Raw genomic sequence first — 16,591 nt, 5'->3', positions numbered from 1 at the left:
AAGTTTTTTTAATCGTAATATTTTATTTTGATTTAATTTAAATACTTATGATAGACATGTTTTAGAGGTATTTTTTTGTAATTAAGGGTTATATTTTTGGCAAGTCTGCAGACGTTTTAAAATTTCATTGGTCTTTGTTTAAAAATATCCCATTTTTGTAAACTTGTCAAAATAGCCCTCAAGTTATCATATGACATCGCAGACCCTCAGTGGTATTGAAATAAATCTATTGTCGACGTTAGAATAAATAAGTTAAAAGTAAAAAATACATTTCTATTTTTAAAAAGTGCTTTGTATTTCTTTTACTGCCTTTCCTAAAATAAGGTCCCTGGAGAAAGGATTTTAAGTACCAGAATTACGGACGGGTCACCCTAGTTTTTTTTAATTACTTATTTGAAAAAGGTAAGCATTTGACCATAAGTTAGGTATACGTCGATGGCGCGTTAAAAAAACGTGGTATACGGTAGGTCGGGCCAGATACCGCTGGGGAGACAGTGTGGAAGCGGATCTGCGTCAGCTTCAAGCCGATAATTGGCAGGAAACGGCGCAGGATCGGGAAAAGTGGCGTGCTCTCGTTTCGGAGGCCAAGACCTTTGGGTCACTGAGCCATATTAGTTAGTTATGCATAGACCCTAATGGTAAAGTGATTTGGAAATGAAACAAGAGTATTAAGTAGAAGTATGTATTTACAAAATGAACCGACAAGTACCTCGGCCTATTGCTTTTGGAGCCTTACGCTATAGAAACATTCAAGGAACCATTATCGTACAATAATTCAAAATATTTACTATATTTCAGATAATTGTTACATGTAATTATTAATTAAAATCTATGATATGCATTATGCAAAGAAAATAGATATTCTCGTATAGAAACAGCTAAATTTAGTAATTTTCAATTAAAGATAGAGTTAGGTAGTCACCAACTTACATTGTTGAGGCAGTCAGGGTTCATATTTTCTTGGCTAAGGGTGGTATTCCATCTGTCAATGTCATTGCGTCTCGCTCTCTCGTTAAGTAAAATGTGAGACAAAATACACATTGGACAGGTGGAATACCAACCTAATACTCACGCTATGAAAAGTTCAATATAACCTTTTCCAGGAACGATTCATCGACCACATACATGCCAATATAATTTCATCCTTAGGAATGCGCTTTAAGTTTCAAATTAGATTGGACTATTGGGAGTGATTAGTCTTCAAATGAATCTCCAAAATTTAACTACGAGTACTTGGAATATATTTAGATTTGTTGGAAAAACCTAAATTGGTACTTTGGTACGACCTGTAAACCTAAATGGCTCAACAATGAAAGTCCGTAACTTTACAGGTAAGATCGTAGACCAAAGTTCGTCTAAGGGTGGTATTCCACCTGTCCTATGTCATTGCGTCTCACTCTCTCAATAAGCAAAATGTGAGACAAAATACACATTGGACAAATTGGACAGGTTTAATATCACTCGCTAATAAAACTAACCGTATCTCATTTGCTACTATTGCATTTTGCACTAGGAGGCCAGTTCGTCTCATCTTTAGAGATATATCGATACGAGCTAAGTGCCAAAAATATGTATACACGACCTTATCGAATAGAATAGAATAGAAAAACGTTTATTGCAAAAACCATCTACATACAGCACCACACATATAAATTAAAAAAAAGAGGATCTTATACACTATACAGTTTAAACTATTATTAGCTTAACTAACATGCAATAATAATCGTAGTATTGATGCTGCTATAGAGGCTACAAATGGACACCACTCAGCATTTGCTCAAACATAATATATATGCTATAGCGCTGGTCTTCTGTGGAGCCCAGGGCAAGAAGATAGCTCAGAACAGTAAACGCAGTGTCAAAATGTGATTCAGTACTTAATATTTAACACAAATTAAAAACTTATACATGAAGAAAAATAAACACATAATATTAAGGTAATGCATACATATTTTTGGCAATTTGTCCGTATCGATATTTTCAGACGTGACCTTACAAACACCTAGAAGGTAAAATTGCACCCACTACTGGCGGCCTAGCCAAGGTGACAATCGCTGGCGCTTCGCCATCGAATCGCTTTGTCTCTCTATCGCTCTAGATTCCATACTAGTGTGACAGTGAGTTGCGTTTCGATCGCTACGGAGAGTACGGAGCGATAGCGATTTGCATGTTGTCTCCGGGGCCTGGCCTTGTGTCATATGTACGTCTGATTTTTAACCTTTTGAACGCCACAGACGGCAATTGACGTCAACGCAAAATCGTGACAACGACGCCAAAGACGGCATTTGACGTCGATCGTTTTTTGATGAAAATCTACTGAAAACACCCCACTTTTAGGTTGGCATTGTTTATTCACAAAACTAAATTTTACCCCCGTGGCGTCAGTGGCACGGCAAATGGATGCGCCGTTTGGCGTTCAAAATGTTAAAGAACATAATGTTTCTTGAATAAAAACAAAAACCAGTGCAAGCAGGTTACCCATAATAACAGCTGTATTACTGTACAGTCAGCAACAGAAGTAGCTGAGCGGGCGAGGCGTTCAAAGTGATCTACACACTATTGTTAAGGTAATAATAGCGTGTGTAGATAGTGATCTATTCAAAGTGTTGAACGCCTCGCCCGCTTAGCTACTTCTGTTGCTGACTGTACAAATTTGCGTTCAAATCATTTTGGATATTTCGCCCGCTTAACTACTAATGCTGCTGGGACTACGTATTAAATACTTTAGTATTACATAGTTTAAATATCTCTGAATAGGTAAGTACATATTTAAAATCTTATATACATCACTACAAGGATATAAAAATCTAGGATAACAGTCACACAGCTCCAGAAACATTCGAAGGCACAATCGTACAAGTTGGAAAAATGCAGTCTAACTATAAAACGCAACACACGAATATATTTTAAGATATAAAACTTTAATTCTACAATATTTCAGAATTATACTAAGGCCTGAGTTACACTTGTAAGTTTTACTTACGTAAGTAGGGACAAAGCTATTTGTTAGAATGAGATAACGATATTCATCTCTCATTCTGTAGTATAGCCGTGTCCCTACTTACGTAAGTAAAACTTACAAGTGTAACTCAGTCCTAAGGTTAATACTAAAAGTTGAAAAACCGAATCACAACCAAACCGTATACAATAAAGGTATCATTTCATGATCGACCGTACATGCGCTATTTCTACAACCATATTAGGTCGCGGGTTCGAACCCCGGCTCGTATCAATGAGTGTTTCGGAACTTATGTACGAAATATCATTTGATATTTACAAGTCGCTTTTCGGTGAAGGAAAATATCGTGAGGAAACAGGACTAATAACAATAAGGTCTAGTTTACCCTCTCGGTTGGAAGGTCAGATGTCAGTTTTTTACGAAAGCGTAAAAACTATTAAGTGCCTACGCTAATTCTTGGGATTCGTTGCCAATCGGACCCCAGGCTCCCAAGAGCCGTGGCAAAATGCCGGGATAACGCGAGGAAGATGATATTATACGTTAGAGGGAGATAGTGATATCGCTATACCGTTTCGCTGCATAGCTTTATTGGCTTTATATTCTAGTAGTATTAGCTTTAGGTTAGCCTACGTAATAATACATTTTGTGTTTTAAACGATCCAGTGCCTGTAGTTTACTGTGGTCGGTCGTGAAAAAATACCTTAAATAGAAAAACTAAAACACACATTGAGCTCTAGAACGAGCACAGGGACAAATCCCTATCAAAGGGAACAAATCAATCTTAAATAACTAAACGAAGTCAACCTATATGGAAACTAAAAAGGTCGCTCTGACCCTTGCACATTGCTTGCAAATACGCCAAATCCTCTGAAGTTTAACCCTTCAACCTTCAAATTCCGAACGTGGATCCGTGTTCAAAGGTACTTTAAATTAAATAATTAGGATTTAATATTGGATCACGGCCCGGCATACGACAGATCAATCCCTGACTTATATGTTTCTTTTCGAGGTATGTATATAGCTGGGTCATATTCACTGGTAATGTTAAATGTTGTCAGTCCCTCTGTCAAAACCGCTCGAACCAATATTCTTACTTCCCCAAGTCCATCCACATTCCCTCTATCCCTACCCTACACTCCCCTACCCAATGATATTATGAGCAATGTAGGGTACGATAGAGTACCCTAGGGTACTCTATCGTACCCTACATTGCTCATTTTGAGGTTATGTAGTTCCTCTACTATAACCGTGGTCGGAGCGGTACCAAGGGGCTGAGCGGCAGCGGCACGGCGTAGGGCGAGTTCCAGTCTCGCTCGAATAAATCTTCCAGCTGTGCACGGATGTCTTGGGTCACGTTGGAGGCGCGGGGTTCCTGTAAAGATCAATATTGAACAAGTTACAAATGTGTATCATACTTGGTTGTCTCCTAAAACAGAGGCTCTTAGATGGTGGAATTATTTACCATGTTTATAGTATTTGTGTAAACTTTAAAGTTAACGAATGCTTCCAAAGTTTTGGGTTTCCAGGGGTTTCGGAATTCCCGAACTTGTTATCGTTAAAACTATGGTGGTCGTTTAGTGGTGGCACAGAATAAATATTAGTATTAGGTACAGAATGTTGTCACTCTAATAAAACGCGTCTATTACGGCAGATATGACCCCAAGGTGGCGCAAGCGCGAGCAGGCGTCCGTTCCGTAGCGGGCGCGGGGTACTGCTAGACATCAAAATTGGTGAAAAATCAACTACTGTTCCCTGACCAGTTGGAGGTGCCGATGTAGGCGGAGCGGTCCGTGACCATGTACTTGTTGTGGTTGACCCGCGCGTGGGGAATCTTCGCCTAGTCTGGCGTAGATGGGACTATGTAGTGTTTAATACCATATAAAGTACCAGTAGAACGAAGGCGACGCCAGCAATGTCAACGAAGTAGTCCCCCGACCAGTTGGATGTGCCGATGTAGGCGGAGCGGTCCGTGACCATGTACTTGTTGTGGTTGACCCGCGCGTGGGGAATCTTCGCCTAGTCTGGCGTAGATGGGACTATGTAGTGTTTAATACCATATAAAGTACCAGTAGAACGAAGGCGACGCCAGCAATGTCAACGAAGTAGTCCCCCGACCAGTTGGATGTGCCGATGTAGGCGGAGCGGTCCGTGACCATGTACTTGTTGTGGTTGACCCGCGCGTGGGGAATCTTCGCCTAGTCTGGCGTAGATGGGACTATGTAGTGTTTACTACCATATAAAGTACCTGTAGAACGAAGGCGACGCCAGCAATGTCAACGAAGTAGTCCCCCGACCAGTTGGAGGTGCCGATGTAGGCGGAGCGGTCCGTGACCATGTACTTGTTGTGGTTGACCCGCGCGTGGGGAATCTTCGCCTAGTCTGGCGTAGATGGGACTATGTAGTGTTTACTACCATATAAAATACCTGTAGAACGAAGGCGACCCCAGCAGTATCAACGAAGTAGTCCCCCGACCAGTTGGATGTGCCGATGTAGGCGGAGCGGTCCGTCACCATGTACTTGTTGTGGTTGACCCGCGCGTGGGGAATCTTCGCCTAGTCTGGCGTAGATGGGACTATGTAGTGTTTACTACCATATAAAGTACCTGTAGAACGAAGGCGACCCCAGCAGTATCAACGAAGTAGTCCCCCGACCAGTTGGATGTGCCGATGTAGGCGGAGCGGTCCGTCACCATGTACTTGTTGTGGTTGACCCGCGCGTGGGGAATCTTCGCCTGGTCGGGCGTCGATGGAACTATGTAGCGTTTCTGAAATAAAAGAGTCGGTTTGAAAAATGGTGACAGATTCATTTATAACAACCTGTAATAACAATATACAACTAACCGGGAGAGTAGTTTGCCTAGAGGTTTCCTTTCTAACTTGTTAATTTTTAAACATAATACCTGTACCTAACTATCTATACTTTTAATGACTTAGAAATGTTGAAGTATACTACCGACCAAAAGTATGGAAACTATCCTAAAAACGAACTACTGAATATTGTTACAAAGTGCAATATCGTTGCTTGTCTACCCAAGCTATACCGGTTTCTTATTATTTTGATAGTTGGCCAGATCATGCGGCCCCATCCTACTCGTACTATACATACCACTTGCAAGTCGACGCGAGGATAAGCCGCTGCTAAGGCAACGAGCGAGCGCAAGAAGTTCTCTTCCGAAGGCGCCGAGTGCTGCCACCAGCTGATTAGCATCTTCACTTTGACACGGTGCTCGAGCGCTGCGCGACGGATCGCATCATCGATTTTTGGCCAGAATCTACGAAAAAAAATTGATAATGAATAACCTGGCGAAGGCATGGCTTTCCGAGAATAAGAGGCTAGACTAGCTGTCGCAGTATCGTAGTTTTAAGCGCGGCACGGTGGCGTCTTTACATCATAACACCTATGGACGTACATTGTGTATTTATTTTACAATCTCCCTTTCCGCTGCTATCTGTAATATCATTATTTTTAAAGTCAAGCACGACACATCGCTAAAAGCACGTATTATGTACACTTACTTGAGTTTGGGCGTGAACTCCATTACGGGCGCATAGTCCATAACGGAGATGTGAACGAACTCTTCCGCGGATTCTATGATGGATACTATCGCGTCGTCGTCGTTGGTTCGGCCGTGTGGACTGAAGGGCGGTGGTGAGCTCTGGAACAATTAATTATAAAAGAAAATAAATATATACTTAGGTATAGGTACTAAATATAACATTTAATAATTGAAAAAGAGCTACGGTGGTCGAGATTGGATTTGAACTTCAGCATCATTAGTCCACGATAGCATTTTGAAGACCGTTTAGCTTTATCCCCGAAAAATCGATGGAGCGGTTGGTAGTGCAAGGTAGAGTGGAAGGTCAACGTTCTCGCGGCCGATCTCCAACAAGGTGGACGGATCTCATAAAGTCCACGACGAATTGTTCCCTGACTGAGTGTGCTCGGAGTGCCACAAACAGAGAGGGATGGAGGAGTATCGCAACAGCCACAATAAACATAAGAAAGGACAACCCATAACCACGACCACTCTGACAAGAGTGTACGACTAAGGAGGGAGGAGCTTTATCCCCAGCATGTTTGCAATGTGTGTTGAGCGCAATCATAAAAAAATACATTATAACTTCCGGGCCAGACGAATTAAATTAGGTACTTTTAGATACAGTACGGTTTTCGAATTCCGAAAAACATGCTATAGGTACTGAGAGCAACTAATATTCAAATAAAGTAAAACTACCTTTAATAAATTTTCATTTCCATGAGTCACTAGGCCTCTAATGCTCTATCTAATTGTCGGTTACTCAAAGGTGACGATAATTGCAGTATATCATTATTATCATTAATCATTATGTTTACATTACATTGATCGACCTACATAAGCGGTAAATGACCAATATGTGAACGCCTCAATAACTCTAAGTGTGTGACATTTCGTTTCAAGGGGGGTCCTAGGGGTGAGCAGTGAGCGATCAAAGGTCAGGCCTAAATTATGATAAAGAGCAGGCACCATATACTTCAGGGTATCTATTACGATGAACATTTATTTTAAAGAAATATAATGGAATTTTAAAGAAGATAAGCTCTACGCAAACCCTTATGTATGTGGTAAACATGTATGTGGCATACGTAAGATGAAGATAAAATAAGACTGTCTCAGAATTTTTTCCACACCACCTAGGTAAAATGAATGTCTAAAAATATTCCTACATAATATTTATTTACATAATGTTTGCCTCTTATTAAAAAAGTACACCCGCAAAGAGTGAAAGGTTTACCTCGACTTAAAAAACACTATCGTATAAGTAACCTATTGACTTATTTCCGATTCCCTATGTTTAATTTTGAGTGTATTTTACAGATTTTAACGTTTGTTGTAAGGTGCAGGGGGACAATTTCGACAAAGATGTTTTTCGCTATCTGGCCATAAATGGCACTCTATTAATAATGTAAAACATGGAACATATTTCGATTAGTTGAAATTTCCCGCAGTCGAAATTATCCCCTGCACTTTAAAGCAATTTAATTTATATACCAGCCCTTCTAACAATAACTTTCTTAGGGTATCCTTTCGACTAATAACCCAATTAACCGCCGAAATAGGGTCATTGTCGGCCGCGAGCTCGGCTGGTCAAGGCTCTACTAGTTAGCATATTGCCGGATTTAGGCCGGCTAGATTACAATGAAAAGCTTTATTGCTTTAGATAATGATGGGGGATTATTCCAAACTATCTTGAAAGTTTCGGCGAAAAGCCATGACCGAGGTATTGGTTATTGTTTGCGTAGGGGTGTTTTCTCCTACCCCTTTATTCATAAAACTTAGTAACCGCTTACAAAGCTCTGTTAAATTTTAACTCTTTCTAACAAACAGAAATGTAAATAAAAAAGAACGAATAGGCACAATCAATTATCAACGATTTGTTAGATTGGACAAACGCTTATGAATATCGCTGTTAATGTTTTCGATTACACATCTCCCTGAAATATCATTTTTTTAACCAAATCCTAGTTACATAATATTTCCACTGTAACGGGCACCCATTTCATCAAACTATTAAATTCAAAAACAATTCGGAAGTTAAACTATCCCATTGTTGGAAGTTATGTGTGTGTTATGTATTTTTAACCGACTTCAATTTCATAGAAGGAGGAGGTTCTGTATTCGGTTGTGGCTATGTTTTTTTTTTTTATGTATGTTCACCGATTACTCCGAGACCCGTGGGTCGATTTGAGTAATTATTTTTTTGTTCGAAAGAAGGTACTTTCAAGGTGGTCCCACATTAATCTGGTGCTGTTCTGATGATGGGATCCATGAGGAATTGAGGGAACTCCTCAATTTTTCAAAGCACATGTATGGTGATTTGGGTGTTTTCTTAAGCAACTCGAGCATTTTCTCTCGAAAAGCACCAATTTGATGAAGTGGACCTGATGATGATGATTGTTTTGATGATAATCATGACGATTTCTTAAAATGTAGGACGTTCAGCGATTACTCCGAGACCCGTGGTCCGATTTGAGCAATTCTTTTTTTGTTCGAAAGAAGGTACTTCCAAGGTGGTCCCACATTAATCTGGTGCTGTTCTGATGATGGGATCCATGAGGAATTGAGGGAACTCCTCAATTTTTCAAAGCACATGTATGGTGATTTGGGTGTTTTCTTAAGCAACTCGAGCATTTTCTCTCGAAAAGCACCAATTTGATGAAGTGGACCTGATGATGATGATTGTTTTGATGATAATCATGACGATTTCTTAAAATGTAGGACGTTCAGCGATTACTCCGAGACCCGTGGTCCGATTTGAGCAATTCTTTTTTTGTTCGAAAGAAGGTACTTCCAAGGTGGTCCCACATTAATCTGGTGCTGTTCTGATGATGGGATCCATGAAGAATTGAGGGAACTCCTCAATTGTTAAAGGCACATGTATGGTAATTTGGGTATTGTCTTAAGCAAATCAAGCATTCCCTCTTGAAAATCACTAATTTGATAGAGTGGACCTGATGATGATGATTGTTGATGATAATAATGATGATTTTATAAATGTAGATTACTCCGAAACCCATGGTCCGATTTGAGTAATTCTTTTTTCGTTTGAACGAAGTTACCTCTAAGGTGGTCCCATAACATTGTTGGTTCTAATCTGATGACGGAATTCATAAGGAAATGAGGGAACTCCTCAATTTTTAAAGGCACGAGTATGGCGACATCGTTGTTCTCTATAGTAACTTAAGCATTTCCCCCCGAAAATCACCAATTTGATGAAGTACAACTGTAGCCCTACCAAGAGTTTGACACTACTACATATTCGCTAACGTCTTCGTAACTATCTCGTTCGCACTAATAGGATGCCAGCACGACGCATAGAAAGTAAGTTACGCACACGCTAGCGAATATGTCAGTGTAAGACTTATGGTAAGGCTACTGAGGAGTCGGGAAATGGCGGTTGAAAGGTTGGTGGTTCAGGGTCGAGGGGTTCCGTGATCAGGGGTTGAGTGATCGGGGGGTTGAGTGATCGGGGGGTTGAGGGATTGGGTCAGTGGCGGGGCGGAGGATGGATTTTGTGTTTGTGTAGTGACAGGAATAATTTCGAATTTAGTGATACGCATTATTATGCTTTTCATTCATGCGGTACACGTCACTCATAAGCTTTTAACAATGCCTTAAAACTAAAAATTGAAAAATAAAAACTTTTACAAAAAAAAAGAAAACCGACTTCAAAAAGGATGAAATAAAATATTATCCGTTTTTAAGTATATGCGTTACCAACTGATATGTTTGAAGTCGGTGCCACGACAAATAGTAACAATACCGGTCAAAAATAATCAGGTTTATGTCTATAATTCAATTCACATTACAACTTTACTAATATTATAATGGTGAAAGTAATTCTGTCTGTCTCTTTGTCACCTTTTCGGCTAAACAAATGCCATGTAAACTGGTGAAATTTGCCATGCAGGTAAAAAGTTAAAGCCCTGTTGTAGATGGTCCTTGGATTGTTTTATATTTTGAAATCAAGTTTTCTGGATAAGAGGCGGGAAATAACTCAGTCCCAATCCCACACCAGAGTACTATGGGCAGTTCGAAAATTTGTAAAAATTGCTCTTTAAAAAACATATCGGTAATCGCATTGGTTTTATATACTAGTACCGACAAACATGGTACGGACTGCGCCAAGGTGGCTTGACGGTGTGTTCTTAGGTATCTACAGAAAGTATGATCATTGCTGTCGTGTGGTGTAAGGTAGGTAATCCAACGTACATACACACATACATTCTTACACGTACATTCTTATCGAGTCACCCTAAAATCATGGTATGCTTCAAATTTGGCTTGGCACCGACTTCAAACATATCAGTTGGTAACGCATATACTTAAAAACGGATAATATTTTATTTCATCCTTTTTGAATTCGGGTTTCTTTTTTTTTGTAAAAGTTTTTATAACTGACTAAACTACAGCGTATCGTATTTCAGTTGACGTTGGATTTTCTAAACAATATTCGCTAGGACAGTGTTTTCTGGGTCGCCCGTGGATATAATCGAGCCACCTTCGGTGATTGAATTTTTAACCAAAAAATAGTATTCATTATACTTCATTAGTAAACCATTAGTATAGCCTGCCCGATTTCTAAGATCAAGTTCGCCATACATTTACTATGGCGTACTCGATCTTAGAAAAACGGACGGATTATAACCTAAAGTAACTTTACACTCATAAATCAATATGTATATCTGTTAGCAGGCCACGACCACAATTTAACCGAATAAACAACCCACCACAACCCAGCCTCGCACTCTAATGCGCTCATTTAGTTATTCGACTGCTTTAAACCAGTCACGGTCGTGACAAGCTATCAGCTATCACATTAACCTGGCTGTGACTCAACTGCCAAATCTAGAAAAAGTTCAAATATTAGCTTGAAATACGATATCTACATTAAATATTCAATTTTGATCGGCACACGAGAGGTTGAAAACAATGGATACTAATATGGCTTTTCGTTGATACAACCTCTGTGGCATTCAATCACACAGCCTGCCTAAAGGTAAGCTGTTTCCGTTGCTGCTTGCTGCCGTCAAATGCTTTTCAGGACTGTTATACCACTAATTTATTGTCATTTAGTTCAACGTACCAATTTTATTTTATTTTATTTATTAAAGGATCACCAACGGATAATACATTAACACAATTACCAATGCTCAGAAGGGTAGGTACTGATACTAGTTTTATTATATTATAAGCTTAAAGTGCATATTAAACTCGTAAACTGATGCATTACCATTATAAAGTGGATACAAAAGCTTTCAAAAGATAAGTCAGTGCAGCAAACATCGTAAACGCTTTAGAAGTCTAATCTGCTTCAGTGCTCAAGCGTTTTGATGACTCTCATATAACGTTGTAGCGAAATTACATATTACTAGATGAAAACCCGGCTTCGCTCGGGTAAAATAAATAATAGTAATAGGTAATACTCATTTTGAATTAAGTAATTATTTACTTTTAGACTTCATACCTTCATCAAGGCGGTTACAAACCTATCTCATCTCAGAAAACTTTAAATCCGTAACATACAATCATAACTCGAAAAATGTACTATTCCGATATATCTAAAAACAAATATGTAATTAAAAAAACCTAATCCGCTTTTCTGGTAGCAGTTCGGTTCTGTAAGGGTCGCAGCTAGTTCTAACCTAACTTACTTCTGGTTGCAGTTTGGTTCTATAAGGATCACAGTTCTAACCTGACCCACTTTTCTGGTCGCAGATTGGTTCTGTGAAGGCCGCATTTATAACCTAGCCCACTTTCCAATCTCAAAAGAGGGAACCCTTTTGTACCTACCCTTCATGGCACTAAAGTGAAAGTATGGAAATTATCACTACTATTTCATTCTTTAATATTAATGCCTATCCGTTAATATTAAATTCGTTTACAAAAAAAAAACTGAATAAGTGCGAGTCGGACTCACCCATCAAGAACGGAACACTTTTTAATATTTGTTGTTATAGCGGCAACAGAAATACATCATGTGTGAAAATTTCAACTGTCTAGCTATCACGGTTCATGAGATACAGCCTGGTGACAGAGGGACGCTCACGCGCCGCACGCGAAACGCGCCTGTGTGACGGAGCCTGAAATGTCAAACCGGGCAAGGTGCTCGCGCACGAAGGGTTCCATACTTTTTACCCTATTACTAAGACTTCGCTGTCCGTCCGTCCGTCCGTCCGTCCGTCCGTCCGTCCGTCCGTCCGTCTGTCACCAGGCTGTATCTCACGAACCGTGATAGCTAGACAGTTGAAATTTTCACAGATGATGTATTTCTGTTGCCGCTATAACAACAAATACTAAAAACAGAATAAAATAAAGATTTAAATGGGGCTCCCATACAACAAACGTGATTTTTTACCAAAGTTAAGCAACGTCGGGAGTGGTCAGTATTTGGATGGGTGACCGTTTTTTTTTTGCTTTTTTTTGTTTTTTTTTTGCATTATGGTACGGAACCCTTCGTGCGCGAGTCCGACTCGCACTTGCCCGGTTTTTAGTATTTGTTGTTATAGCGGTAACAGAAATACATCATCTGTGAAAATTTCAACTGCCTAGGCCTATCACGGTTCATGAGATACAGCCTGGTGACAGACAGACAGACAGACAGACGGACAATGAAGTAAAACTGAAATAAATGTCATATACCTACTAAGAAAAACCGGCCAAGTGCGAGTCGGAATCGCTAATAGGTTCCCGTTTTTTAGTTACCCTTCAGGTACGGAACCCTAGTATGAGTGTAATAGATTTGTAACCGGTCAGCAATGTGAGTCCCTTGGAGAAGCAGAGGTCTAGTCTAAACTCCCACTTACCATCGGCATTAACAGCCTTGTATTCTTGTTTGCCACCAACATGTCATATTAAAACATATTAATAAAAATTTACTCGGTCAACAATGTGAGTCCCTTGGAGAATCAGAGGTCTAGTCTAAACTCCCACTTACCATCGGCATTAACAGCCTTGTATGAGTTGTATGCTTGTTTGCCACCAACATGCCATGTTAAAACATATTAATAAAAATTTACTCGGTCAGCAATGTGAGTCCCTTGGAGAAGCAGAGGTCTAATCTAAACTCCCACTTACCATCGGCATTAACAGCCTTGTATGCTTGTTTGCCACCAACATGTCATATTAAAACATATTAATAAAAATTTACTCGGTCAGCAATGTGAGTCCCTTGGAGAAGCAGAGGTCTAGTCTAAACTCCCACTTACCATTGGCATTAACAGCCTTGTATGCTTGTTTGCCACCAACATGTCATATTAAAACATATTAATAAAAATTTACTCGGTCAGCAATGTGAGTCCCTTGGAGAATCAGAGGTCTAGTCTAAACTCCCACTTACCATCGGCATTAACAGCCTTGTATGAGTTGTATGCTTGTTTGCCACCAACATGCCATGTTAAAACATATTAATAAAAATTTACTCGGTCAGCAATGTGAGTCCCTTGGAGAAGCAGAGGTCTAATCTAAACTCCCACTTACCATCGGCATTAACAGCCTTGTATGCTTGTTTGCCACCAAAATGTCATATTAAAACATATTAATAAAAATTTACTCGGTCAGCAATGTGAGTCCCTTGGAGAAGCAGAGGTCTAGTCTAAACTCCCACTTACCATTGGCATTAACAGCCTTGTATGCTTGTTTGCCACCAACATGTCATATTAAAACATATTAATAAAAATTTACTCGGTCAGCAATGTGAGTCCCTTGGAGAAGCAGAGGTCTAGTCTAAACTCCCACTTACCATCGGCATTAACAGCCTTGTATGCTTGTTTGCCACCAACATGTCATATTAAAACATATTAATAAAAATTTACTCATTTCATCAGTCATATCCAGCCTAGCATTGCATTGGCCCCGCTTAAATATTTCTTTAATTTGTTTTTAGTATTTGTTGTTATAGCGGCAACAGAAATACATCATTTGTGAAAATTGAAACTGTCTAGTTAATCTAGTTATCACGTTTCATGAGATCTTGAGATACAGCCTATATTTAATAGGGTCCCGTTTTTACCCTATGGGTACGCAACCCTAAAAAGTGACCAAGGCCTCCAGTGCCCTAGGCTGGAATCAAAGCAGCGTCCTCTGCTATTGCAGCAGGTGCCTGTCCCATTCTGCCACCGGGCCACCCACGGCGGCATAGGTCGAATTTTTCCAACGATACTTATGCACTACTTACTGAAGGTTTATGGAGCCTCGCCATCCCTAAGCCTAAATTAAATATTTTCTGAAAATAATTTGTTTTGATCTAATAACATATTGGAGTCCTCGTAATAGGGGTCCCGTTTTTACCCTTTGGCTACAGAACCCTAAAAATCAACCTTGTTTTGGTACTATGTACTATGCTTCACTATGACTCTGAAATTTTAGCAGGAATTAATATTTTTTTTGTTGTCACCTGTCAAATTAGAATAGAATAGAATAGAATAGCCTTTATTGACCAAAAAATTAAATTTCAGCACATATTACATTTAAATAAATTCACATTTCATTTATATCAATTAGTTTCAATATTTTTTCCTTAGTAACTTTATTAAATAATTTTTATGTCATTGCTTTTTAATAATTATTTCAGTCTGCCTTCTTGGCATAGGCCTCCCCCAGCTCTCTCCACAGCTCTCTATCCCTTGCCGTCCCTATCCAATTAGGTCCCGCATGCTTCTTTATGTCATCCGACCACCTCATTATTGGTCTCCCTTCTCTCCTTTTTCCATCTCTAGGATACCATTCCGCTTCCTCTCTATCCCACTTATCTTTACCTTCCCTTGCCATATGTCCAGCCCAACCTGTTGCAGTCAAAAGTGTGAACTGGCCAAAGAACTTTTAACCAACAAAAACAGGCAAAACTGCTTTGACTGAGCATGTTGGTCAAAAGTAGTTTTACCTGAAAATCATACCTATTTCTGGCAGCAGTTTCGTTTTTAGGGCGTAGCAAAAAAAAATAACCCTAACCTACCTATCTCTGGGAACAGTTTCGTTTTTTGGGCGTAGCAAAAAAATAACCCTAACCTACCTATCTCTGCGAGTACTTTTGACTGATAGTAACAGTCACAACACAATTACTATTAACCAATGATTTTCAGGTATAACTACTTTTGACCAACATGCTCAGTCAAAAGCAGTTTTGCCTGTTTTTGTCGGTTAAAAGTTCTTTTGACCAGTTCACACTTTTGACTGCGACATATATACTATCTATATATCTTATTATATTTAATCTTATATTCAACTTACATTGACTCCGGAGATAACTTATTAGCTTTATGCAGTTGACTTTCCAATTCACCGATACACCTCAAATTTGATTCATAGTCTAAAGCACAGTTATTAAATATGTCCACAATACACTGTAGCTTTTTGCACTGTTTCACACTGGCAATGTACTTAATTAGAGTGTGTTACAGTCAGCTGGCACTTAACTCAAAGTTTCTTTGAACAACGTCATTTTCATCTCGCTCACTTATTAGTTTATCACAGCTGCTTCAAGGTTGCTTTCACTTGCATTTCCAGGTAGCTAGTAGTGCCTTGACATGTAAGAATATTTGGAATCATTCTGAAATATTAAAATACAACTGAGAGACCGATGTTTATACTAAACACAATACACCCATGGAACGCTTTGAAGTTCAAATCTCGTTACGTTACGATGGCGTTTGCACTTTGCACTATGTTCGGTGACTATTTTTTATTGTTAACACACACAATACACTATTTAACAGGTTTTTATCACGTCTGGAGTACCGGATAAAGTATTTTCGAATAACAGCCGTCGTTGACGTCTAGGCAGTGTTGCTATCGTCTTAAAAGCCGTAACAGACTATCGCACGTTCTGGCTTAAAAACAAATTTATGTAATAATTATACCGGTATACATATCCATATGAAACGAAACTTAATGCAAATAATAACCATTATACATACCGGAAAGTCATCAAATAAACAGTAATATTCGTCTTGCTTTTTATTAAAAAAAAAACGACCAACCTAACTTGTAAGCATGTTTGCAGTTTCTAAACGCAACGCATAGCTGTCAAATGTCAACCAACAAATTGAGCCTTTAGTATTGTTTGTCGAAATTTTTTCACTTTTAAATGCAAAAT

The 16,591-nt window shown here is 39.3% G+C and overlaps 1 protein-coding gene and 1 long non-coding RNA gene across 2 annotated transcripts in view; both read right to left on the bottom strand.

The window, feature by feature from the left end:
* Positions 1-666: 666 nt before the first annotated feature.
* LOC134794621 (uncharacterized) lies at positions 667-1,271 on the bottom strand. The gene is made up of 2 exons (XR_010144702.1): positions 1,108-1,271; positions 667-982 (listed from the first exon to the last, which is right to left on the bottom strand). It is a non-coding gene; the product is annotated as an uncharacterized LOC134794621 (long non-coding RNA).
* A 2,889-nt stretch (positions 1,272-4,160) lies between these two features.
* The window catches only part of LOC134794400 (5'-3' exonuclease PLD3-like), a 73,452-nt gene continuing 61,021 nt past the window's right edge, over positions 4,161-16,591 (bottom strand). Inside the window, exons 9-12 of the mRNA XM_063766211.1 lie at positions 6,476-6,615; positions 6,066-6,231; positions 5,551-5,724; positions 4,161-4,331 (exon numbers count right to left, since the gene is read on the bottom strand). Coding sequence (XP_063622281.1) covers positions 4,200-4,331; positions 5,551-5,724; positions 6,066-6,231; positions 6,476-6,615 — 612 coding nt within the window. The 3' untranslated portion in view covers positions 4,161-4,199. The remainder of the gene's footprint in view (positions 4,332-5,550; positions 5,725-6,065; positions 6,232-6,475; positions 6,616-16,591) is intronic.

This window comes from Cydia splendana, chromosome 10, assembly GCF_910591565.1.
Source record: "Cydia splendana chromosome 10, ilCydSple1.2, whole genome shotgun sequence".
NCBI lineage: Eukaryota > Metazoa > Arthropoda > Insecta > Lepidoptera > Tortricidae > Cydia > Cydia splendana.
The sequence above is the reverse complement of the archived record's forward strand: the minus strand, read 5'-3'. Positions and strand labels throughout refer to the sequence as shown.